The 27,700-nt window shown below is 40.0% G+C and overlaps 1 protein-coding gene across 1 annotated transcript; it reads right to left on the bottom strand.

The window, feature by feature from the left end:
* Positions 1 to 893: 893 nt before the first annotated feature.
* On the bottom strand, positions 894 to 27,700 carry LOC134618355 (natural resistance-associated macrophage protein 2-like). Its single transcript, XM_063463721.1, has 16 exons — positions 27,393 to 27,700; positions 26,074 to 26,163; positions 21,715 to 21,869; positions 21,490 to 21,612; positions 17,112 to 17,231; positions 15,714 to 15,820; positions 15,516 to 15,586; positions 15,365 to 15,432; positions 13,146 to 13,301; positions 12,900 to 13,058; positions 12,707 to 12,793; positions 10,195 to 10,314; positions 9,767 to 9,916; positions 5,904 to 5,977; positions 4,308 to 4,461; positions 894 to 2,688 (listed from the first exon to the last, which is right to left on the bottom strand). Exons 1-16 carry the CDS (start codon positions 27,412 to 27,414, stop codon positions 2,581 to 2,583), a joined length of 1,764 nt encoding a protein of 587 aa, XP_063319791.1. The 5' UTR covers positions 27,415 to 27,700; the 3' UTR covers positions 894 to 2,580.

The raw sequence follows: 27,700 nt of genomic DNA, 5'->3' as shown, positions 1-27,700 counted from the left end.
TTGATCTTTTTTACATGCAGGTTTTCAGCATTAGAACTTAATGATTTTGGTTTAACACCAGAGATGTATCTACTGGGAAGGCAAAGACTGCTTCATGGCTACGAACCCAGACCCCACTTTGAGAATGAGAACCACTGCTCTAACAGCAACATAACTGGAAATATACAAGACAAACACACAATAAAGAAGCTCGATGCATCAGCTTTAAATTGGATGAAACACATTACTGAATTTCCATCAAGTAGGGCTGTCACAATATTGGATTTTCAATTAACAATTATTGTCAGACTGAATCAATATTATTGCAATATATATATAGAGAAGAATAGCTACAATGTTAATAACTATGGCAAATAACTTTAACTTAAAATAAGTGAAAAGACTTCAAAAGGAGAGTCTGTAACCATCGCTGTGGAAATGGCACACAAAAAACAGTTATTATCACATGTGCATTATTGACACTCTATCAATATTACATTTTTAAATATCATGGTGAGCATAATCAAATACTAAAATATATATTTTTTAATCTCTGCAAAACTGTTCATCAAGTTTTTTTTGGCATTAAGGCCAACAACATAAAAATAAATGACATAACTGTCTTTAAAGAACACACACACACACACACACACACACACACACACTGTCCTTTAGATGTTGTGATTCTACTTCAAAAATGTCACACCTGGGGATGCACGGAGTCTACTTACAGCCTCATGCACTCTGCCATGCATTAAAGCCGCATCCAATCATGCTGATGACAAACTGGCTGCTGAAATGTGCTTGCAGCATCTGAGCCTCATGTAGAGCTATGACTGTAGGGTCAAATCATGTGATTTGCTGGAAGAGCCCCCCCACCCCACCCTCCCACCTCACAGGCCTGCCCCTGAGTGGCCTCTGCTAGGCTATGTTTCCAGGAAAGGGGCCTACTGGACAGGCTGTGAGGCCTAGGCAGGGAGACATTGGCTCATTGAGAAAAACAAAAACAGAGAGGGGCGGTGGGAAGACTCTCCCCTCTTACATAAGTCTGCCTCCATGACAGGGAGAGAGGGAGAGAGAGAGAGAGAGAGAAAAAAAAAAGTTCCCCGCCACAATGCAAAGAAAAACCTGTTCATCCGCCTCAGCTCAGCTCGCAAAGCCGAAGCACTTCAGCACTGGAATTCAAACAGTGAAACAAGCAGTGTTTGGTTCGCAGTTGCACAATAAGTTGCAACTCTTCTGACATACCACCACAGGCATGTGCAGCAGCAGCGAGTCTCAGCGCTCAGCATTCGTTTTGTCTCACACAGTAACGCTGCTTTTGGTGACTGCACATGGGCATGATGTAAGGCTGCATGTCCTTTAATGTGTTATGCTGTAAGCTGTGGTAGTGAAATGTTTACTGTAAATGAGAAGTCTCTCCTGAAGCCTGCAACACCTCCCTGTGGCTGAAAGAGAAACTGCAGTTTGAATTCAATTAGCTCAAAATACAAAAAATGTAAAAAAAAAACCCAAAATGTCTCAGAGGGTTTTAAATGGTCCTGTTTCAAAATACTACTGCTGGCCTGTAAAACACATATTCCTCGGAGATTTAATCTCAGATCCTCCGTTTGTTTACTGTATTTCTTGGATTGAAGCAATCTTTAGTGTTTGTAAATGAACTTGCAGAAAAACTTTGTTTTTGCACACTTCTAGTGCCGTTTAAGAAAAAAAATTGAGTCCGTTTATTAATAACTTACACGTTATTAATTATATTAATGCATTTTTTAGCTGATTTTGTTACTTCATTTATTTTTATATTTCTTTTTTTCATCACGTCTTAACACCTTTCCGATAAATTCAGTTTCTTCAGACGTTTAAGGTCTAATTTTATCATCTCAGTTGTTCACATTGGAAATCTGCACTGTTGCTTTTCTGAGCATAACATCCTGGATCCTTCCTCGGCGGCTCTTCCTGACCTCTTTTTTTTTAGCGACTTCCTGCATTTGGGGAAGTTTCTTCTTATCTCTGCTGCATGTCAGAAGATACTGTATGCTGCTGAGATTCTGAAGCTTCTTGAGCAAATGTGTGATAGTGAGCTGTAAAAATAAAATATGTCTGCTGAAATCCAGCACGTCACTGCCTTGTTGTTGAAAGGCATTGTTGAAGACATGAATTTGTCTTTAAAACTTTAAAACTCCCTCCTGAACATGAAACCACTGATTTTAAAAGCCTGGGTATCATTTGTAAATCTTCTTCACAGGGACTCGGTGCACCTCGGATTCAGTCTGTTTGGTTTCTTAAAAAAGTCTTGACATGTTTTCTGTCATATTAAGTCCTTCAAAAAAATGATTATAAACATCAGACGTCTGTAAACCTGTCAATCTTTAAAACTCACCTAAGCTTTTCTCAATCAGTATGTTACCTTTTAATAAAGTTACAGTGACAAATAAATTTGTTTCTTCATTACTAAAAAAAAATCTGTACAGCACCAACCAAACGTCAAAGTTCATCTGAAAGTCAACAAACGTCTCGTATAAATAACTTGGGACTAAAGAAGACTTCATCTGACGCTAAACACAGTCAGTCAGGTTGTCCACAGATGCACCTTTGACGCGAATGTCATGAGTCAAACTCGGGCTGCCGCTGGATCAGGATGGTCGTGTCGTTCCCTCTCCTGGTGCTCGGATCGAGCCAGGACACCCCCAGAGCGATCAGACATAACCACACCTGCAGCACAAAAAAAGACAGATTTAAAAAAAAAAAAGCACACACACACACACACACAGGAAAAAAAAAAAAAAGGTTTACAGAATGAATTTGTTCAAGTTATGCATCACTTGAGAAAGCATTCAGACCCGCTGGAGAGCCTTCAGGACATGTCTAAGACTGTCCTTGAGTGGACTAGCCAAAGACCAGATTTAAACCTCACAGAACATCTGCGGAGATGAAGACGGCAGTCCAGAGATGCTTTCCCATCCAGCCTTGAAAAGTTCAAGAGGATCTGCTGGAAAGAAAACTGCCCAGATCCAGGTGTCCAAATCCTGCAGACACTCTCGCAAAAAGATTTAAAGCTGCAGCTGCTTCTGCAAAGTCCTGGCTAAACAGTGCTGTTTATGTACTGCTCAGTGGAGCGGAGACTTTCTAACATTTAAAAAAATAAAATATTTTTATTTTGTTTATTATTACTTGAAACAAAAGAAATGTTAATAAAGTGAAGGGACCTGAATACTTCTCAAAGTGGCTGCATAACTTTAATTTAAAGAATGCAATGCAAAAGGAGCAAAATTACCCAAACATACAAGAGCGACATACAACTGACAACTTAGTCAGACAATCACTTTTTAATGGTCTAAAAAGCTTAGTATGATATAGTAGATATTATTTAGTAAACTGACATCTTAAAATAATTTTTTGTGTTAAAAAAAACAGCGAACACTGATGGCCATGAGGCTAGAAGCAGCAAATTTGTGGCATTTCCGCCCCAAACTCCAAATCTCGTCAGCTGAAATCCTTGCATCCACCTGGTCATGCTATAGCTCTGGCCTGTATCTGCACACCACTTTACAACACACCTCCACTCCAATTCTTTGATTTGACCTTTCTGACTTAAACAACCTCAAATCTGTTGTCAATGATCTTGCTTTGTTATGTGCTGCTCTTCCCACCGTGTATGCGAGAGGTCCCAGAACAGACCCAAACTGGCAAATGTGACAATATCTGGCATTTTCGAGCAATTTCTTGACACAAAAATTAAAAATACGACACAGTGTTACAGGGTTAAGATGTGGTGATTGATTCATAGTGTTCATTTATACAAGAGGACATTACAAATTAAAAGTTATCTTAGCTGCCTTTGAGTGTTTCTTTTCCTATATTTTGTACAGTTGCTGATGAAAAAAGTGAAAGATGGACCCAAAGAGCAATTCTCATGTATCTCTCTCATGATCAACATTTTGATTGGCTGGTTAGTTAACTAATTTAACTCAATTTAAACATGCCACTGTAATAACAATGCTTAACTGCAGAAATTGCATTGTGCCTTTATATGCGTGTCATCAATGGGCTCTGGCATGTAAAAAGTTAAAGGTCCATTATACCCACAGCCACACCTCCTCACTGAGGTAAAAGTTTTGGTCCCTTTTTTTGTTCAAAGTTGCTCCAAAATCACTCTAAAGCTGGAATTCCTTTTTAATAATTTTAAGCTAAGTTGGGAGCTCAGAGATAATTCTCTGTAGATTTGTGAAAACACGCTTTGACTATTAAATGCCCAAGAAGTTAATGTTCACTCAGTAAAACAAATTTATACTCTGCCAAGAACAGCTCCCATACAACCTGCTGTTACCTACCAAGTATCCCACAAACACCAGGTATGCTATGGACAGGAGAGCCGACAGCACGTACAGCCACACGCTGCCCAGCGTGCTCACGTAGATTACGACGAAGTACATGTTGATGGCACACACGATCAAGATCACCACTCCGCCTCCTATCTTAAATACCCTGCAAAAAGATAAGAACGGGTGAAGTTTAAAGGCAGGCCCGCTCCAATAAAAGCTCAGATGATGGGTTAACGCTAAAAAGGCACAAAAACAACATATCAGCTGATGAAAATAATAGATGTTATGGATTTTTGAAAAACCGATGCCCCAGTTGGAAAAAAAAAAAAAAAGTCGGGACAATGGTAAGGTTTTACTCTTGTTTCATCTCAGTTTGGAAACTAAGGAGACTTTCTGCTTTATATTTGAAAACAAAATATTTTCAGATTCTTGTCTGGTATAAAATTTCAGCTGCTCAGCACTTCCTTTGTCATATTTTTTATGTCCTCGTGCTTGGCATGTCTGGAAACGTGCAGAACATGGTTTGGCAAAGACTTGCAGGGCAGCTTATGTTGCTCCAAAACCCACGCACATCATTAAGCACTGATGGTGCCTTTAAAGATATGCAAATTTTCCATGCGCAGATACCAACTTTGACACAGGATGGTCAGGCTCTCTACTTGGCCACAGTGCCTCTTAAATGAGCCCTGAACAGGCGTTTCTTGATGGCATTTAGATCTGTCTTTTTGCCTGCATGGTGGATATTTAACTTTATATTTGTGGATGCACCACTGAGGGTTTCCCAAGTGTTCCTGAGCCCATGCAAAGATTTTAACTGCCTCATAGCATCTCTTTTAAAACTTTTCCCTTGTATACAGAGATTTCTCTGAGATGATGAATTCCTCTATTTCTTTTCAATTTGATGTTGAAGAACATTATTTCCAAATTATTAAACAAATTGCCCTTGTAATCTCTCACAGTGTTGAACCCCTTCTCATTTTTGCTTCTAAAGTCCTCCTCTCTGGGGTACTCTCTGTGTAATTTTATACTTATGTTACTAATTAACTGCATTTGTTCTCAGATGATTCATCACATTTTTTTTTACTCATTTTTTCCAGTCTTTTGTTGCTACCATTCAAGGGTGTTGCTGGTATCAAATTCAAAAGAAGCTTATATTTTAACCTCCTAGGACCTGCCGTCCACATATGTGGACATCACATTTTGGGTTATTTAGACCAAAATACTCAATTTTGCTCTACATGGGCCTGATATCCACTTACGAGGACATTATACTGCTACTTTTCTATCAAAACTTTAAACGAATATCCTCATATGTGGCTCTTATTTTTCTTAAAAACAAAAATAAGGTAAAAAAAAAAAATCTGGTAATTCTTTGTTTTTACATTCTACAGGCCCCAATATGTCCAAATATCAAAGAGAAATTAAAAATGCATGTCGTGGAAGAGTTCAGGTCTTAGGAGGTTAAAAAACAAAACAAAAAACCCCCCACAATTTCTCAGTGTCATCACTTTTCATTTAAATATGAGCTATAAATGATTTGTATTTTGCTTTGTTTACAGAACAGGGTTATAATAAAAACAAGCAGGTTTGATTTGATTTACTTACAGTCCATTGGCAAACTCGTTCATGAGAGATGGCAAACTGGTAAACGTGAGGATGGGAATGAGGGCGAATGGCAGCTGGGAGAGAAGAAGAAGAAGATGAAGTGTTACACTAAATGATCACACCAACTGTTAACCTCTTCGTCCACTGGGAGGTGCAGAGGGAAGTCTTTTGGCACATCTGGAGTGATTTTGTAAATTTTTCCCCTTTTAGCTACCTCTATGTCTGCTTGTACTTGTAGTAAAGTTTAGGTAGAATACTCAGGTAATGAAATGAGGAAGTTCAAATCAGTGAAAAAAGGATACATTTTACTATTCTGATACTTATTTAGCTGCTTTCCTGTTTTTATGGACACTTGAAGTGTTGGAGTTCATTGGCAGATGTTTTCCTTTGTTTGTCCCTCTGTGTCGTCTTGCAGGCTCCTTGTTGGCAGAGCTAATCAATGAAACTGGCAGCATTTAACTCTCAGTCTTACTCCGTCCATTCACATAGCAGCGTGTTATTTAGTTGATTGGCTTTGGCCTGGTTATTTTAGGCTTTACACTACACATTACCTGTCACCAAACACTGGAGCATGTGAAAAAACAAACATCTCAAATGCATTGTGTTGAAGTGATATCTACTGAAGATGAACTAGAGCTGGTCTTTGATGTAATACCAGTCTGAATCACAAGATGGTGCTGCAAATGAATGTAATCTTGATTTACCTTTTTAAATAATTGTGTATTTTGAGATTTTACAAAGATCTTCTTATTTATTTATTTCTGCTGCAGGGGCTGACACAGAGATATACAACTAAATTTAGAATTATATCAATTAACTCAACCCCATGCATGTCTTTGGATTGTGTGAGGACGCTGTAATACCTGGAGAAAGCAAGTAAACTCCACACAGTGAGGCCGCTTCCAAGGAGACAGTTATGTTAGCTTTAGGAAAGGAACTTGTGGTTTTAAGCAGGTGTGGTTTACACCGGGGTGACTGTCCTACAACACTTTGCATGCACAGGAGAAACAGCGAGGTGGAGGTGTCCCTGGCTTTATATTAGTGACTTCAAAGAGGAATGAAACACATTTCCTGCTAAACTGCTGCCCCCTGGTGGTGAAAGTTTTACATAAATTCTGGAGATATTACTAGTTATCAACTATTTGTTAGTTAACAGCAAATAACTAACTAAAGCTGTATTAATCATACTGATTAATCATGTAAAGTATTACTGTTAAAATATTTTCAAAATCCCTACTTATTTAAAGGTTTTTCATTATTTTGTGCAATGTAGAGCAAAACTGAAGATTTTAGTGGTCTTAAATGGCACAACTAGATTTATTTAACTTTACACAGTATCATTACATTCTTAAACAGCTTCATGAGGTTGTAAATGTTTTTGATTAAAAACAAACAACAGTTTTTTAAGCAATGGTCATTGCTTAAAAAAAATCTCGGAATTTTCTCTTGTTGAGTTTGGAAGTTTGAGCAATGGAAATCAATAATTCAGACTAGAGCTCACATCAGAGCACTGATGATTCCTTTATGATAGAAATGCTGCAAAGAAACCAAGACTTAGGAAGACCAAGAAGAAGAAGAAAGCTTGGAGGAACAAATATTAGACATCTGGATGAATCCAGATGTGAGCTCTGTGTCTTTGTGAGGCACAGTCAAGGTGAATGGATGTTATCTGCATGTGTGGTTCCCACTGTGAAGCTTGAGACACGGTTGGTGATTTATTGAGAATTCAAGGCAACCCTCGAACAGCACGGCTACCACAACATCCCACAGCGACACGCCATCCCATGTGGTTCATGCTCAGTGGGGCCATAATTTGTTTTTCCAGCAGCACCGTAAGAGCTGCTTGACCAAGAAATAGAGTGATGGAGTGAGCTGACCTCTGCAGCCATCTGACCAAAACCCAGCTGACAGAGTTTGTTTGACAGCCAACAAATCTTTCCTTATCAATAGCTATTGCACGGTTTTAATGTGTTCAGTATTAATGTCTTGAAGGAATAAGTGTCCAAACTTATCATTTCAAAGGGATGTGGTGTTCGTTTGATTCTAGGCGCTTGTAAAGTTGAGGGAATGGAGGAGTAAATTAACTGTACGATGTATGCACAAGCAAACATTTTCCCTTCCTAGTTATGGAAAGAGTGAAAATGCTTCTTTACACCTGTTTGCAGGACACTTGCTGTTATAATGATAGGCTATAATGATGCATAGCTGCAGTGTTTGTAGCTGCTGCAGTCAACACCTTCAAGAAACCTCATGTATAAATTAATCTGCAGTGATGCACAGTGATTTCAATTGAAGAGGCTTAATGCCTTTAAGCTCTTTTATGTTCATTTATCAGTTTTAAGATGTAGTTCTACACATGACCAATCCCACTATGCAGACAGTGGTACAGCTGAATTTTTCCCCTGCAATTTTTGTCTTGCTTAGCTTATCTGAGCATGCATCTGTCCTAATGCACGCTCACTCATCCAGGTAAGGAAATCCCAGAAAGCCGATCCATCTGGATGGAGCAATTTCAGTGGGAGTGATGAAATGTTTCTCCCACTGAAAATGTCCAGATGATATATTACTGTTTTTAAGCAATAAAGATTAATGATCATTATTTACATTTAACTGTTTTCACACACTGAGCAGCACAAACCACGATGAGTAAAGCTGTTTTTGAATTTATCAGTGAGAGAATAACAATCACCGCCTCAGTATAAGGAATAATAATCATAGCATCAATATAATATATAAGGACTCACAAATGCCAGAAAATTCCCAGAGGAAGATTGATGAAACTGTACACTTCTTTTTAGAAAGAAGTGCAAAAACTAGAGGGACAAATATGTTTGCCCCTGAAAAAAGAGTGACCACAACAAAGAGCAGAGACCCACGAGGGAAAAAAAAATCTCAGCTTTTCCTTTTTTTCCTGTCGGCTGCCACTGCATTTGAACGTTCGGGACAGGCACTGTGATTAACACGTATGCACCACACTAGAGAAGCATACATGTGGGCAATGACACTGGGCCCTTACATAAGTTACATCCTAGGCTCTACAAAGATTCTCCACAGAATTAGGCATAAACTGTTTCAGACAGGTTTTTTTGTCTTGGATCAGTATGATGAATCTGGGAGCGAATATCCCTAACATGGTCATCTCAGGAATACAGAAACTCGTCCATCTACCGCTCAAACCTTTTGTTTGTGTGGTGCAGCCAATCAGAAGGAAGTCAGGTTAAAGGGAGAGATGCTTAAGCTGCTTAAAGCTACTGTAGTAGACTCTGGGGATAATTATACAGAGCTGAAATAGAACAGAATGGGTTCCTTTAAAGAAAATAAAGTAGTTATTATGTATCAAAGTAATATCCACATGAATGCCTGGACCTAAGGTTTGCCTGCTTTCCTTGGGGACTGTGAATCAGTGTATATTAAGTATGCAGGAACATTAATTACACACAAATTAAGTAACAAAGATGTTTTGCAACTCATTTGTGCTATGTATTCAATATTTCTGAAGCAACTGGACCCAGTCTGGCAACATTTTATTCAGTACAGACAATAAATTCTTTCATACTGCATGATTACGTCTGAAGCAACTGGGTCAACCCTGTTTCTTTTTTCCAACGAGGCATTCTTATTGCCACTTAGGTAGTCTTATCTTATCATTTAACGATAAGAGTACAGCCTGTTTTGATTTTACCAACCTAGAACTTGATCCAAAACCTGAAAACCAGCCCTGCTTGCTTGTGCATTTAAGTTACGTTAATGACCTTAATGCACTTAATAAGAACAGCACTACAAAGATAAATAAGCCTAAAAGAAAAGTGGTGCTGTTGGCAGATGGTTGAATGAAGCTGAACTGGTTTTAACCTCTGTCTGACCTGCATGCTCTGCAGCACGTTCAGGAAGTCATTCATGCCCGTCAGGTGCTGCACGTCCTGGAAGATGGCCACGAGCAGGGTGGGCGTGATGGCAAGCGAGCGGGTCAGCAACACCCGAGCGAAACGTGACCAGCGCAAGTTTAAGAAGCCCTGAGGGAAGGAGAACAAATCAGTCGGTGACATTTACAAGAAAACGGGGCTTGTTTACAAAAGATTTAGTGAAGCAAACCGACTGCAGCTGTACGTGATTATAAGTAAATAAGTAAATTACATGCAGGAGCTTTTGAACAGGCCAAATAAAGGGCTCAAGTAAAGAAAGAATGGGAGAACATATTTGCGTTAAAGGGAAAGAGTTAGCGCTGACATTTCCACTGTTTGAGCTTTACATGTGGTTTTTGTTCACATCTGGTTCTTCCTTTCTCACTGACCTCCATGACAAACTGGCCGGAGTATGTTCCAGTCATGGTGGAGCTCTGACCAGCTGCAAGGATCCCCACGGCCCATATGTAGAGAGCAGCTGGGCCAAAGAAACAGCCGAGCACCACTCCCTGTTACAGACACGCAAACACAGATGACAGTGGATAAAAAACAGAAAACATGCTCTGCAAAACCAGCGCAGGCCCACTTTGCTGCCACTAAAACCAGAGAGGGAGTTAAGAATAAATGCATGTTAATGTCATTGTCACCGTTTCCTGCAGGGCTTGAATCCAGATGATCTCAGAAATATTATATAAAATACAATCCTGTCATCATGTGCTCCAAATTTGACCTGTTTGTGTGCTTTTAAGTTTTACTGAATAAACTACACGGAGGCTACAAACACCCCGAGTTCTGTTTGCAAGCAGGGGCGTCAAACACACCACTTTTTTTTTTTTAAATAGTGAAAAAGATTTTTTTTCTGTGAATTCACGGATAACTTCTGTTTTTAATTACGGCATAGGAATCCTTTATTCCCTACAGTGTAGCCCAATGAGCTGTACTGATGGGTGTCTTTGATTTATTACAGGAATATTTCATAACAGTGTGGAAAACGACATAATATATGGTAATAGAATGTGATGGACCGACCGTAGCTGGATAATCAGCAAATAAATGAGTGATTGGTTGGATAGATAATCTGATGTAGCAACACACGCATGAATGAGCCTTTAAATTTAAAAATAAGAAATGACCCTGAGCTTTTCTGTTCGTTTTCTGGGCGGTAGCTGGAGATCAGTGATGATCCCCAGCAAGCGCTCTGAGTCAATTTGACACAGAAGCTGATGATAGCTCTTTGTGCAATTTAAAGCTCTGTGGTGAAATCACACATGCATATGCAAGTATAAGTATGCTCAGACCAAACGTGTCCACACAGTTTCTGAAAAAAGCCACAAATATTTTCCCTTAAGTTCGTTCACTCCTTTTCTTGTAATTCCACTACATACGGTCACTTCATTAGATACACCAGTTCAACTGCTTATTAAGGCAAAGCTCTAATGAGTTAATTAAATGTTAGCAGATCAATACATTCAGGAATGGTAAAGACAACTAGCTGCTAAACACGTTGTGATATAAATAATTAACAACCATCTCTAGTGTTTATAGAAAGTGGCCTGAAAAAGAGAAAAATATCTAGGAAGCAGCTGTTCTTGGGGGGAAAATCCTTGCTAAAGCAACTCAAGTTACAACCAAAGCATGCAGAAGAGCATCTCTGAATGCAAAAGACCATACCAGTGCCACTCCTGTCTGCTAAGAGAAGGCAACAGGCTCCAATTCACAGAGGCTCAGCAAAACTGGGCAATAGGAGAAAAGTGTTCTTTATTTCTGCTGCAACATTCGGATGGTAGATGTCAATCGAATAGATGTGGTTAAACGGACGATTTGCATCAACTGTGTAACACTATCATGTGAATATGGGCCAAAATCTTAAAGTGCGTTCCCAGCAGCTTTTTTAATTGATGCCAGTTCTGAAGGAAAAAAACAAGTTCTCATTTTGTGTGGATCAAAGCTTGCAGACACGTGTTTGCCTCTAAATGTGTCACCTGGTCTGAGTTTGCATCAATTCACATCTTTGCACAGACTTCGTTTTTAACTGATGTTCATCACTGATCTCAACGGGAATTCCATGAAGCATAAAAAAAATAGCATTTCAGAGATGCACAAGGAGATGACCTTAAAAATCTTTAAATTAGGTGAAGTTTTGGTACACAGTGGTCCTTCGCTATAACGTGGTTCACCTTTCGCGGTCTCGCTGTTTTGCGGACCTTTTTTGTGCAATTTTGCATGCTTTTTTTTTTTTTTTTTTTACAGCGCATTGTGTTCTGTATTCTGATTGGCTGTAGACCATTTCCTTCTGGATTAATAAAGTATTTCTGATTTTGATTGTCATTCAATCAGAATGCGTTCAGCTTGTCAAATTTACTTAAATCTTCGATCGCTACCAATGTGACTCTGAAGTGAGGTACTGTATGTTTGTAAGTTTTCTCCAACAAACAAAAACTTCGATGAAATGTTTTGCACCATCAAAGGCAACCGCGGGTCACTTTGGTTTCATTCTATAATACTGGACTTATTTTTCTACGAAGGTTTGAACTTTTAGAGTGTTTAAACCATAGAGAAAAGTGTGGAAATGTTCGAGCCTGTCAGAGAAAAGTGTATAAAATGTGTAGTGAGGGGTTTTACAGCCATAAAACATCTATAATAATTGTAAAAAAAAATCAGTTTAACATAACTACCGCTATAAACGGGGGACCACTGTAGTTTGAGTCTTATTACTTTATAATCGCACTCAATTTAAACATGTGGTATGAGCAAATATGCTGAGAGGCATGCATTCAACAGTATCTTTACCTGTTTATTTGTAAACACCAATAAGAGTCGAATCATATTTGTTTTGTTATACATTTAAATGGGCACAGACTTTTCTTATCATGTTTTTCAGTAAAAAGCATAAAAGCTTACCCCTTTGTAGATGTCCACCGTGAGAGTTTCATTATTCAGAGGGAACAGGTCTAAATGTGGACTGCCTGTTTGATTACAGACATTGAACTGAAAAAAGAAAACGGGGGGAGGGAGGAAAGCAAAACAGACTGTTGAATTTCCATCTCGACTCTGAACTTTTATTAGATCATAAAGCAGCTGCAGAGATACTTACCACCTCTTCATTTGTGCGCTGATAGAAAGCCTCAGCAAAGACGGCCACCACAAACACATTGATGAGGAAAGAGACAAACAGCGCGACGGTCGACTCGATGAAGAAGTATTTGTTGGCCTCTTTTACCTCTTTTTTGTTTGACCGATCCACTTCTCGAGACTGAGAGAGAGAGATTTGGAAACTCACTGATGATGCCGAAGCAAGTTTCACACAGCTGATTATGCAGGGACTTCAATACTGTCTGACCTTGACGAGAGCAGAGTGGAGGTAAATGTTGTGAGGCATGATGACGGCGCCCACGATGCCGACGGCCTGACCCAGCTGGACGGGTCCGCAGCCCTCGCAGTACGGCACAAACATCCCCTTCAGCAGCTGGCCTTGGTCTGGACCCACTGTTACATACTGAAAAGGAAGCAAAGAGTGATTTCAAAAGCAAATCATTTAGAAGATATAAATTAGGACGAACCTGAAGAGACCAGAGACACTTGGTGATTTTGCACCACCTGTGTTGGGTGGCAGATTACAAGCTTGGTACAAACATTCATGTGATGTTTAGAGGAAAAATCTTAACACGATGATCAAAAGATTTCAATGCGACATTTGTGGTTTTCAGTGAAGTCTTAACAACCTGAAGCTCATGTGTTGTGGTCCCAGTTTTTCTTTTGGTATTTATATAACTTTGGTTCCTCTTTTGTTGAGTTTCCCACATTCTTCTGTTCCTAGTATTCCCAGTGTTTCCCTGTCTTTCCGTTCGTGTCTTGTCTATGGGATTACTGCCTTTCTCTTGTATTTCCTGGAGTCTGTCATCTTGTCGAGGTGTCAGGGATGTTGTGACATTTGACCAAAACAATATTTCCCACTACGACTACTGATTATGCCAAAAAAATCATAATCATGATCATTTTGATAAATATCTCTATTTTCTTGTTTTAATAATCGATGGAAGTCGAAAGTCCATCCATCAATTCCTCTTCTGCCACTGGGTAGAGAAGCCCGGACCTCCTCCAGCTCATCCAGGGGAACAGTGAGGCATTCCCAGCCAGCTGAGAGACATAATCGCTCTCGCGCGTCCTGAGCCTTTCCCTCCTACCTCCTACTAGAAGGACGTGTGGAACACCTCAGCTGGCTCCTTTCGATGTTGGCAGCAGTGGCTCTACTTTCAGTCTGACTGATTTCCCTCTCTCGACCACCCTTTGGAGAAAGCTCATTTCCACCGTTTGTATCCGCAATCTCATTCTCTCAGTCACTACCCAGAGCTTGTAATCAGAAGTGAGTGTAGATTTAAAGTCACTCAACTTCAAAGCCCAAATTGCCGCTGATAGAATAGGTTCAAATGTGCCATCTCACCACCAAACGCCAAAAATCCAGGACCTAAAATTTTACTCTAACTTCAGCTAACTTTTGAAATCGATCTGAAGGAATTTTTCAGAAGGATTCTTTATCGTTGTGACGAAGGGAAAAAAAATCAGACATTTCACATTTTTACAAAAATAAACACTTGTTCACAAATCTCTGTAGACATGAACATGTCACACACAAATCTGCGATTTAATTCATACAACACATTGCAAAATGTGCACAAGTTATTTCTACTGCTAGTACTTCTACTAATAATAATTATTTATTATAATTTATTTTTTGGGTTATTATTAAAAGATTTTCAAAGCGGCCTAAGACAAAAGGGCACCGAATTAGAAGATCTGAACATTTTTAAAACACATATTCTTGTACGCGATATCTTATTTCTTCTCATCATTAAAATTACCCCCATCTTTGGATCGCATCACTTCTTATTGTAATTTTCGGCACCGTGCCACAGATGCTGGAGAATATGCATGTACTTCAAAACCTGCCATGAGTTTCTTTTCTTCTTATGAGCTGCTCCATGTCTTCTACCTGTTTTCTTCTTTTTCTTACATTAACCTTCATTATTTCCGCTGCAGCCTCGCTTTATTACATTTTTTTGGATCCACTGCCACTTCTGTGGAAACAATTCGGAGGGCGACATCTTTTCCAGTTTCCTCCTCAGACACCACTGTTTCCGTGTCTTCTGTGGGACCTTCTCTTGCTTCGTTTGCCTTTACTGTGCAGACTTCTCTCTTACGACACAGTCACCACTTTCTCAGTTTCATCTCAAGTTAATGTGTTTATTTATACAGAGACATGGAGGAGTGGCGATAAGCAGATTTCACACAGTGGGCACAAGCCCACAGTTCAGAATGAGTGTGATTGCACAGGGGTAAGAACATTTCTGAACACATATTATTGAATGAGGTCTATTGTCTTGATATCCTTAAAAAAAATCTCCGGTTGAGATTCAGACATCATTTCAGATCCAGGGACTTCCAGGTAGTATTAAAAATATTTTGCTTACTTTTTCCCCACTGACATGTTGTGACCCGCTGATTGAGAGACCCCCCCACCCCCAAACTCATTTCCAGATAATCGTGTGTAAGTGTTTATACCTCATATCCAAATGTGATCCCCATGATTGTAATGAGGAAACCAAAAAAGGCTTCCAGCTTTCTCAGACCTGCAGAGAAAAAAAATAAGCGGCGTGCTTCATTTATTGCTGATATGCCGACGTACAGTTTGAAAGTGATTATTCCAACCTACCGTACTTGTCCAAGAAGAGGAAGACAAACGTGTCAGTGATGGTGATGAGGACACCCCCCCATAAGGGGATCCTGTGGATAAACACAAACAACGGAAAAGATCATCGCCAAGGAAGTAATCGACTCATTTTATGGCAATCATCAAACTGCGACTGAGTCCCAGTGGCCATTAAACTGATGCTTAGTCTGTTTACACCACCTGCCAGAGGAGAGGAGGTTGAAAGCGATGGCGCAGCCGATGACCTCCTGCATGTCTGAGCCGATGATCGCCAGCTCCACCATCACCCACAGGATGATACGAGGCACCTATCAGAGTCAGGCAGTGTTTACAAAGGTCTGAGCTGACATAAAATTCAGTTTGCAACACATCCGGCATGTGAGGAAACCTTTTATTGTTGGAGATTTTTACTCTATGGCACAACTACTGCTTTTTACTTCTTGTGTGTGTTGGTCGCACAGTGTTTGGGAATTCAGCTGTCTTATCAGCTTGTCCATCACCTGTAAAGCACTAAACAGCATGAATGGTGCCGTATTTACTGGACTTTTATTGAATTAGTATCCAGCAATCTCCTGACAATAAAAGTCAGGACATTTCGCCCTCTGCTGCTTCAGTTGGTCATTGCCGTCACGCTGTTCACGTGGATAAATGAAGGCCTACTTTTATGTCTAAGTTCTTCTCTGCAAAAATGTGAGCGAGGTGTGAGGAACAGAGGACAGAAAAGCTGAAGCTGCACAATGAGAATTATTGGTTTAAGGCATGTCGACGTGGAGGTGCAACAATCATAGGTCACACCACAATTCAAGGACTTTGAAGTAGGACAGAAGCCTTCTCTGTCCGCTCTTCTCCCATCCCATCCGGGACAGGTTGTGCCTTAAACCTTTTCAGGAACATATAAAGTGAATTTACGATGGCAGAAGGTGTTCATGCATTTCTGCTTGAGGACACAGCCTTAATTTACCTTTGACTTATAGGCACAAATTAATTTTCCGTGACTTCTTTTCAGCTTTTCATCATTCAATAAATCAATTAATAAACCAAGCCGGCAGTCAAAGCATTTGCATTTTCAACTGTGTCGCTAGTCCTCTAAACTCATGAAACAGAAAAGTTAACAGATTCAAAGATAAGAAGTCAATTCATTCATGCAGCTCTCTGCATACGTTTCCCTACTGAAGCTTAAAAAATGTTTCCAACAGTGGGTAGTGTAGCCTGAGAGGACAGAAAGAGAGCAAACAGAGGCACATTTGTAACAGTTATTTTCTCTCTTCATGTTTTACAGATGCAAATATTTCTTATAAGCTGGATTTAAAAATATATCCACATGAATAATTCATGCTGTCACTGTTTTGTAAGTGTCACCGGCTCACGCTGGTTTGATTTAATGTTTTGAGACGCATAATCCAAGGATTACAGCTACTGTAACAGCAGTGCTTGTAATGCAAGGAGGCAGTTTCAGTAAACTAAGACTGCTTCTGCTCACAGCCTCTCAGTCAGACTTCATCCTGCTTGTGTTTTAGAACTGTGATGAGAACAGAGAGCGCAGAAGCAGCAACAACAACAACAACGGAAAATAGAAAAATAACGGCAAACGTATCTCACAGTGTGGTACTGGCGGTTGCAGACTTCAGCCAGGTGCATCCCGGTGACCACGCCTAGCCGAGCCGCCAGCCTCTGCAGTAGCAGGCCGACGATGGTGGCACCCAGCAGCACCCAGAGCAGCTGAAAGGACGAGGGCAGAGAGCCGAACAGTTAATCAGAACCTGTGAGCTGATAGGTAACATGATTGTGAAGCTGCCCTAAGATCTGAAAAGAAACTGAAGCCAGGAAGTGGCTTAAAACACCACCAGTAAATAATGAAATCTCTGCATGTCCTTCTGTCTGTTATTTGCCCTTCGATCAACTTGAAACCCAGCGAGTTGTTGCTCGAGTACGTGTAGTTTGAGGTTGTTTGAATGAGTGGTTCTCATCTTTTGTCTAAGGCTGTTTTCACAGCTGCCGTGTTTCATCAGTTTAAATCAAACTGGTTTGTTTTCCCTCTTGGTGCGGTTCGTTTGTGCAGATGTGAACACAACAATCGCACACCAAAACAACCGTACTGAGATCGCCTCGGGTCTTGGTACGGTTCCACACGAACTTGATGCGACCTTGATCTGAACCAACTACCATCCAGAGATGCAGCAAGGTAGACGTGCAAGGATCTGTACAGGCTAGCAGCTAGCTGTGAAACAAACATAAATTCTCCGTGTTCTCTGATAGTCCAGAACACAGCACCTGCTTCCTGTATTTACTTTTGTTGTTCCCGCCCCAGACACATCTGGCTGATAAGCGGACCGAATATTCTTATGTGGTTTGTTCGTGACTCATTTCGGTTCGCTTGGAGTTCATTTGGATTTTTCTCTGTGTGAAAACAAACTAAACCACAAGGAAAAGCAACAAGTTTACAAACTCATCGACTGATTCAGACCAGAGTAAACGAACTATAGGTGTGAACATGCTCTGAAAGTTCTGCTTTGTTATGCACGCCCTGCACACAGACACACATAAAACCACGTTTGTTTTGTCTTTGTGACAGCACTGACATTAATTTATTCCCAAGACTGTTTTTAACTATTACGCTTACTCAAATCTATCTGTAAAACTAAACCTTATACCTTTCCTTCTACTACCTTAAGTATCCTATTTTTAGAATTTCCGCTTTATTTTTGTTTTATTGTGTGTTATTGAGCCATTTTACACTTTTATTATATTTTATTGAGCCATTTTACACTGCTCAAAAAAAACGCTCGATCATCACAGTTCAGCACCAAGTCGGTTAAACTTCAGTTAGGAAGCATAAACCACTGTGAATCAACCCCCATAAAGGGAATGGTTTGGGTTGGTGAATGGTGGGTTGTCCTGCCTCTCCACTGTACCTGCAGGTGAAACTGATTCACAGTGGTTTATCTTCCTGACTGCACAAACTAATAGCCCTGACTGACTTTGTGTTACACCGATGATCAAGGGCCCACTTAATTTTTGGAGCGATGCAGCTTATATACATTTCTTTTAGATTATAGTCAACTTTATTTTACTTAAAAGTAATTCTATTTTTTGGCACTACTGTCTGTTATTGAGCTATTTTTATATGTTGTTACTGGTTGTGTCAATGTTTTATCTGCTGTAACAAAGGAAGTTATCAACCTTTTGGGATAAATAAAGTACATCTAAGCCCAAACCTTTGCATTTTATGAAGCGCCTCTGCTTTTCAGTCAGTGTGAGCGGGTTTTCTGTGATAAGAGACTGTTGTTTTGCGGCCACATTAACCTGACGCGAACTTTCACGAGTCCCGTACCCCTGTTTTACCATCTGCTTCTACTTCCCCTGTTGCGACATACTTCTTTCTTTGGTGGAAAACCTAAAAACGATAAAGGAAATGCAGTTCTATTCACATGTCTCGCACTCCCTCTGCCTCCCCCATGACGGAGATGATGCTTTACTCTTCATCTATATTCTTATTTCATTTTAGAACTCTGAATATAATCTGTCTATGCTTTTCTTTCTTTTTTTTCTGTCACACAAACATATTTTGATTGCTTTATCTGAATTAAATCAATTAACACTTCTTGTCAGCACATGTGTTCAATGTTTGTTTGAAAAGACTGCTGCTGCTGGTTTATAAAGCACAGAACGGTTTATAAACCAGCATGTTTTACATGTCTGATCTGCTGCGTATTGACCCCTCAGGTCTCCCAGTACAGGTCTGCTTTCTGTCCTCAGAGATAAAACTAAACATAGAAGCAGCAGCTTTCAGGTTTTTTGCTCCACATGTCTGGAACAAACTCACAGAGACCAGGAGTAACTGTGTTCTGGTAAACTAAGACTGAAGACTTTTTGTTTGCCACTGCCTTTTATTAAAACCAAATAATTCTTGAACCAATTTCTTTCTAATGTGCTTTTACACAGTCTTATGTTGCATTTACAAGTTTTACTCAAAGCTTTTTAATGTTATTTTATGAGAAGCAATGTGAATTTTATTGTTGTTGAAAAGTGTTAAACACATTAACTTTGTCTTAATTAACGATAATTAATCCTCCCATTACTGAGCCGGTACGAGACTTCTGAGCATTGCTTTTCTGTGACTGTGCTGCAGCCTTGTCGCTGTGATTGGCTGCAGCTCAAAACCTTGAAAAGCCCTGCATACCTCCGGACTGATGGTCAGGATTAAGGCTTAGGGCCCAGTCACTCTTACACCAGTCTCAATAAACATTCACTCAGTTTAAATGATGCGACTCCCGAGTTCAGGAATGTTTCCACCTGTTTAAGGGCAAAGGACACCTTTGTTAAACTTTGACCTGCAGTGCTGTGGGACTGGTGAATTTACAGCCAGTTTCAAGCACAGTGAGTTTGACTTGTCTTTCAAGAAATATTGCTGAAATGCAAAAGAACAAATGACATAACTGGAGGAACCATTAATGCTGAAAGGTATCTGCAGGTTGCAGAGCAACACATGATGATTTAGGTAAAGGCTTTGTCTGTTCTGCACATTTACCAGCAGCAATGCTCCATAATCCGAGTCTGAGCGCTAAACAGGCTTGCTAACACTCTTGCAAGGAAGTTCAACATAGCCAGACATTCTTTGTGTTAGCTTGGAAAGACAAAGGCAGTGTCACTGTGCACGCTCACAGAAAAGTGGAAACACCGCACGTCATTAAAGTCTTCTTCTGCACAAAATGTTGTCATTGAGTGCTACCTATTTCATTGCTGCCTACACCAGAAGAAGAGATAGAAATTTATAAATAATATGAGAGGTTAAACATGCTACTGGCGCTGCAAATAAATCTGCAACTAATATCGTGAATACTCAAGCTTTCACTGCAGTGCTGCTGTTTATTTCTAACACGACAGCTGCAAAGTTAGAAACTTTAAATTTGACTTGGCCCAAAGCGCGATGATGGAGAAAATCACTTTGGTTTAGTTGTCGGATGAGTGTGGAGTGAATTTCATTGACTAAATCACCTTGGTGATAAACAGCCTACAAACACAGTGATTCTTTTTTAATCTAATGCCTGTTGTGTTTGCTACAACTCCAACACTGGGCATCTGATTAGGACCAAGCTGAAAATCATATTTATGCACATTCCTCATCCATACATGTGACGCACAGTTGGCGCTGGTCTAACTTTGTGAGGCACTTCTCAACAGATTAAATGTTAAAAAGATATTTAGAGAAAAGAATTAGTGAACATGTGGCACTTCCAGACAATTTTAAACCGAAATCCGAACGTAACCTGCTCTGGACCAGTTGATGTGTTCAGCATAGGTTACCATGGTGATATAGCCAGGTTAAAAAAGCAAACCATGCGACCCATCAGTCTGTATTTGCAGTACACTCACTCAGACCTGTTACCCACTGAAAACATTTGGAGGACAGTAAAAGACTAAACAATAAACAAGGCCAGAAACTGTCGAGCAAATCAAATTTTACCTCAAGCAAGAATAGGAAGATACTTTTTATTTCAAAATGATAGAAACTCATGCTTTCAATAACACTAACAGAGTGTGAAGAAGAGGTGAAGCAGCCCCTGTCTCAACTTTATTGAAGTTTGCTGCTGGCAAAAAAATTAAAATGAGCAGATATTTTAAAACAAAAGGTTCCCACTGTAAATATTAGATATGTTTAACTTTGTTTTTTAACTAAGGCTGCATTTCTGTTATATCTGACAAAATGCTCCAACTTTCAGAAAATTAGGATTTAATTTTAGTACCCAAGTAATCAACGTTTTTTGAATTTGTTGCCTTTCTTGGTCCTGTGTTGTTATAATTTAGATATTTGGGGACATTAAACTGCTGCTTGTACAAAATAATTTGTGAAGTATAGTTGAAAATGTGTTAATTACCAAATAATTAATTGCTAATAAAAATGACCTCAGTTTAACTTTCTCTGACATAAGCTAACTCTTAATCAACCAAAACACAAACCCAGCATGATCTCAGTTACCTTGAAGCCAGCTTTGGCACCTGACTGCAGGTCAGACTCGATGTTACCTGGATCCAGGTAGGCTATGCTCATCAGAAACCCCGGGCCGGTGAAGGCCCAGAGCTTACGGAGACTTATCCACCTCTGTGGCAGGGGGAAACAAAAGTTGCACCACTAATAACATCAAATCTTGATTTATAGGGGACATTAACACAGGTTTGCATATGTAATCCAGGGTTGATTTACCTCGCCGTCCTCCTCAGGGACAGGGACTTTCTCATCAAAGTAAGTGCTGGAAACAGGCTCATCATTGTGATTCTGGAGGAAGACCGAGGGTGTGGAGTGCACTCTGTGAGTGTATGTGGTCTGGATCACCCCTTTCTCTTCAACCACGTCATCCGCTGAAATTTAACACCAACATAATGACAGGAGCATCGTAAGAAAGTAGGAAAGTGAACTTTACACAGGTCAACAACACACAAACAGCATGTTAGGCGGGCAGACGGGTAGGAAAACAACTGATATATACATAAAAATGCGAAGCTTATGCGAAGCTTAATAACATAATGTGCTCCATGTTTATCTTTTAGCTTGTTGAGAATGCAGTTTTGTTTTAAACTTTCATATAAACCAAAGTTTAACTGCTGTCAGAGGTGCAGGTAATAATGCTGCCACGTTCAGTCAGATGAACCGTGTGTTTTGTCTCCTTTCTTTTATTCTGTTTCCTCTGCGTTTTCTGTAAATCCCTCCGGATAAACGTAAACAGGTCGAGTTAAACAGATAAAGTCTATCGTCCATCCAAACATCTATTAACTATAACCATGTGTCTGCTGAGATTACAGGGCCCCAAACACATAACTGAAGATACAATAAAAAAATACTCTGCTTTAAACAGTAATTTCACACCCAGCAAACACTTATTTAAAATCCTTTAAAAACATGACTTTATGAGCTGGAAAGTCCACATTAGAGTCTTTGGTTTAGGCTCAGGTCTACATTTCCACTGTCACTGTGATCTCCACACAGCTCATCCCAAACATGGTTAAAGGGTTTTAAGGTCAACGAAAAGACAAAGAATAAATTACGTGTGTCTAAATCTGCTTGGAAAGTGCCGATTCGTCTCCTCCACACTTCTGCAAACTTTAAGGACGGGCATCTCTTGCTCAGAGGCATCGGAGTTACAGTGCATCACTGTGTTGACTTAGCAGGTGGAAACAGTAGGTTTAGAGGCTTAAACAAATAAGCTCATCATGCAACACTCCATGAGACAATGCTTCACATGTAGAGAGAACGCAATGGTGTAAAGTTTTTAATATTAAAAAAAATATGGCTAACTGACTGTCTTTTCTAAATGTCTGGTCTTGGTTGAAAATCCAAATTTAACTGATGTTGGACGCGTCACCGTGCTGGATATCCATCCTGGGCTTTCTAGTTTGTTTAATAACATCCTTTCATCAATTAAGCAATAAAAATGATAAAACTCGTGATAAAATAATCCGTTCTGACATTTACTTCTTAGTCTGCTGCTTTTTTTTTTGTAGAACTATTTTCAACTTTCTAGCAAAATGACTTTCTGCCTTTTCACTTTTCAGCCAGAACACGTGATGGGTTATGCCTCCTCCCTGCTCCTCCTGTTATTTGAAGCCTTCAGGGCTCCGGGTCATGTGAAGGCTTTTGTTTACAGCAGGTTTCTCCTGGTTTAATCTGAGCCAGCAATGTCTCTGCTATCAGGAACATGAGCTGCGTCAGTCTTATCTGAGCAGATGAGATGCAATTATGGCTGAGGACGAATACTTTGAGTTAGAACACGACATTCAGAACTTCTTCTTCTTCATATCAAGAACACCGTGTAAAGTTAAAGTGTCTTAATGCTTCTAAAACACATTAACCCAGTTTAAGTTGCCCGTTGGACCAGGAGTGACTTCCAAGACCAGCCGTGACATAAATCCTGCTCACAGCTTTGCAGCTTAAAGTAAAATTTTGTTTGAGCTCAGAAAAGCTTTCGGCAGAAGATCCTGAGTTTTCTGCCTGAATCCTTGTGCACAGTGAAGCTCAAACATCAAAGAGAAAAGTATAAAGTAATTATCATGTTTTAAAATAAATAAAATAAGAACAAAAACTCAAATATTCAGCAAAGAGCTGGTCAATTTTGAGCTTATAATTCATAAGAACTTGTCATTACTTCAGGAGAGGTTTTTCGGGGCTTTTTCCAATGTGACAAACATCAGAACAGCATAAACTGAAACTTTGTCACATCCTGTAACAGCAGCGAGTGGAACATTACCGATCCTGACGAGTCGACCAGCATCAGCCTAATCCTCTGCAGGAAACTGCCAGGAAAAAAATCAACAACATGCTGACATTTATCACTATAAATATTTATATTGAATGATATTTAGACGTGTATCCTGATGGCATTTTAAGCAATACTGTCCAGCCCAAAATAAGCAACAGCCAATATATGTTTATGAGTGGAAATGCCCTTTGAGAAGTGCATTCACTACGAATGCAGTGCAGCGTTTCACGGCCTGAGGAACTTCTCTGAGTCAAGCAGAAGAAACACTCAGATTCAGGTTTTTCTCTCTTTACCTTCAATCAGCAGGTGACCAACAATCACCGCTCAGGAGCTTTTGATCACATCACAACATCTTTATTTTTTTTGTACTTTTTAAAGACTTCCAATCCAGCAGTTTTCTCAAAATGTTCTTGCCCAGGGCACACCAAAGGGCAAGCCAAAATTTCAAGGCACACCTTTACAAAAACAAATAAAAAACGTACGTCTGCTGATATATCCTCGGTTCACGGTCTTCTTCTTTTAACATAGAGATCATGGGCGAAAAACTGCCCCAGGCCCATAACTGGTCCATAGACCATCATATATGATTTAAGTCTACTTTAACTTAGGACGCTCCGCTTGAGTTTGCAAACAAACTTTTAGTTATAAACTGTAACAAATTTTCTCCAATGGTAAAGAAAACAGAAGTTTTCAACTTTTTCCTTACAAAAAATCTTGTTTTTAAAACAAGGACCGGTTATTGTCTATGTCTAACATATATTTAGCATAATTCAGCACTGTTTTAATTCACGTCTTTAAAGTGCGCACCTCTGCGCTGACAGAGCTAGCCTGACATCTGACAAGTGTCCCCACTCAACCGGTGAACATCTTGCCTTCACGGCCTCACGAGACACTGAGCAGACCAGGTGTCTCTCAGAACAGACATTTGGTTTGCAGTTTGTCTCTTTAGCCTGGGATCGTGCTAGCTTTAACCAGCTTTTCCAGACGGGTGACACACTTGAGCTGAAGGCTGTTGACATCCTCAGTCCAGCTGGAGCCAGAAGACAGGGAGCTGTCACTTTGGTCTGTACCGACTCTCTCTCTTCTTTAGGTGGACGGTCGTCTGCACCGGTGTTTAGTTGCGGTCTGTGCCACAGGAAAAAAGTGATCATATTTCCTTCCTGCTGTCAGTCGGGGTTGTTGATTTGGTACAGTCTCATAATTCCCACCATCTGGGTGCAGCACGAAGGACTGGGGGCTGAGTGTGTGCAAAGTATCGAAGATAAAGTTCAATAAAAGGGAAGCTAATCTGAAGGTGCCTTAAACATGTATTCTTTTTAATGTCCAGCAGGGTGCAAAAAGCCTTTAAGTTGTATAGATGCCTGTGGGGAAAACAAAGGTCACACAGACCTCAGTAAATACTTTACTGGTGACTTCATGTGTTTGGTCATTTGCTTGAAAGTTATTTAGACAATTTGTGGTCACCATTCAAGTCAAGAAGGAGGATAAACCTGTCAGGCCGTCAGTCGCAGTCAGATCCACCCCACCCTCGCTTGTTACGTCTTCTTTCAAAATACGACAGATGGCAGACATGTTAAGCTCCGTGCTTCATAACAGGAACCACTAACCACTGTCACAGTGGCTATGCCCATCTTTATATACAGTCTATGGAAATCAGTGGTCTAATACAGGCATCCATCCCTTTTTCCTAAGCTTATTCAGGAGTGTTTGAGCCTATCCCAGATCTCATGCTGAAGAGGAAAGGTATATCTAGGAGAGGTTTCCACAGCACAAAGAGACAACCATCATTTACACCTACGTCCAATTTAGAATCAGGTAACCTAAGATGCATGTCTTTGGTAGATGCACCACCATACCCCTGGTCAGCTATGAAATGAGTCTCCAAAAGGAGACAGAAATACAGCAAGCTAGTAATTTAATAGTCTTGAGATTTTAATTGAAAAAAGATGCAAAATAAAAAAATCAGAGGACTCTAATTAATTCTCTTGTACACAAATTTGTTGAGAAATCTATTTGGAGGCACGCTGTTAACGCCTGGAAAGGGAAAGCAAAGTTCGAGTCTTGGTTGAACAGAGATGAATTAATAATACGATAAAAGTCAACAGTTTGTTCTGCTTTTAGGGGAAAAGAGGAGCTGATGCTTCACTTCCCCCGACATGGAGCAGATTTGTGTTTTGTTGTCACCACGCTGTAACCGCTTCCTGTAGCGCTCCATGTTGCTGAGTAAGTCTGGCTGAAAGGTTTCATGTATTTCATAAAAATGTGATGAGTCCTTAAAAAAATGCTGTGTACAGGATAAACATCCTCACCTTGTCCTTCAGCTTGCTCTGGCTCCTGATCTGTGGGAATACTGGGAGGTAGCGAGGAAATGTGGATCTGCTCAGGAGCGGGGTTTCTGCCTGGAAGCAAACAGGCAATTATACTGGGATTAAAGTGATTTATGTAATCAGAGTACATACACAGAATCAAATCCTTCACACACAGAAAACTATGAGAAACTATGTAAAAATGTGTAGTCGGGCCTCCACTCAGTTCTCTCATATGCGAATGTATTATGTATTCTAATACTTCAAAAGACATGTGCGGTGCTGTGCAAAAGTCTTGAGTCACACCTCATTTTTTAAATTTTGCTTGCAAAATGTGAAAAAGGTGCAAAGATTTATTGAAACATGTGCAATATAAGATAAAAACAGAGTTTGTACAATTCTAACACGCTTGAAAGTCGATATTTGGTGTGACCAGTCTTCGGGGTAAGTTCTTTAGGCTTCTTGAAGGACTTTCGAAGCTCTACTTTGGATGTTGGCTCATTTTTTCTTCTGTCCTCTGTCCAGATGTCCCTATAATGCTTCCGTAATGTCAGGCTCCAGGCTCTGGGGAGGCTAATCCATGACTGATAGACTTCCACTCTATACTGTTCTGTGCAGGTATGACTTTACTGCACTGACAGTGTGTTTGGGATCACTGTCATGCTGAAAAATGAAGCTTCTCTCAATCAGACACTTTCCAGTCTTACAGGCTTACAGATGCAGACACCCACTGTGTACCTCTAATAAAAGCCTGAGCCCCCCAAAAACAATGTAACATTGTTTTTGTCGCTCATTCAGCTCAATATTTACAGTTTTTATTCATAACAGCATGCTTTTTAAATGATTAAGCATTTTATTTGAAATCACATCAGAAAAGAAGCCTGTAATCACACATTTATAAGTATCAGTATTTTACGGACATATTTTCTGTTACAGCGCTCATCACACATTTCTAAATAATATTGGTACAATTAAACTTCCACAGATGGAGAATTACCTTTATTATAGAGTCATTTAGAATTTTATAACATAACACACGGGTTACTTTACTGATTTGACTGCAGCTTGCATCAATACTGTAAATTTAATGAGGGCAGTTAAGGGGGTATAATTACCTGCCCTGCTCGTGACAACAAGTTCCTGTGATAGTGTAACTTTATACAACAGGAAACGATAAACCCAATAAACACGACAAGGTTAATATGAACTCTGTGACACGATAAATCTGTGCTATAATATCCTATAATTTGTGTCTGTGTAGATCTCCAGACAGGCATCATCACCTGTGCTGCACGAGGAAACAATCCAAAGGGAAAACTCACCTGAGCGCAGGAAAGAAAACATGTTTCTTTTTTGTGTCTTTAACACTTAAATCTTCTCATCGGACGAAACCAGAACTAAACTTCTGAACTCCAAGCCGCTAAACGTCTCCTCGCTTCCTTCTTGGATCCAGTGGAATTTACGCGGAGCAGGAATATCCGGCAGGTTGGACATCCTCCCCCCGAGTGAAGGTGTTGACTTATCGTGCAGGTAAAGAGAAGGAGGAGGAGGAAGGGGAATCTCCCTGAGGACAAAGTCACACATATAACCTTAAACTTTGATAAATGATCCCGTCCTCTTGCCACTTTCT

This window comes from Pelmatolapia mariae, linkage group LG20, assembly GCF_036321145.2.
Source record: "Pelmatolapia mariae isolate MD_Pm_ZW linkage group LG20, Pm_UMD_F_2, whole genome shotgun sequence".
NCBI lineage: Eukaryota > Metazoa > Chordata > Actinopteri > Cichliformes > Cichlidae > Pelmatolapia > Pelmatolapia mariae.
The sequence above is the reverse complement of the archived record's forward strand: the minus strand, read 5'-3'. Positions and strand labels throughout refer to the sequence as shown.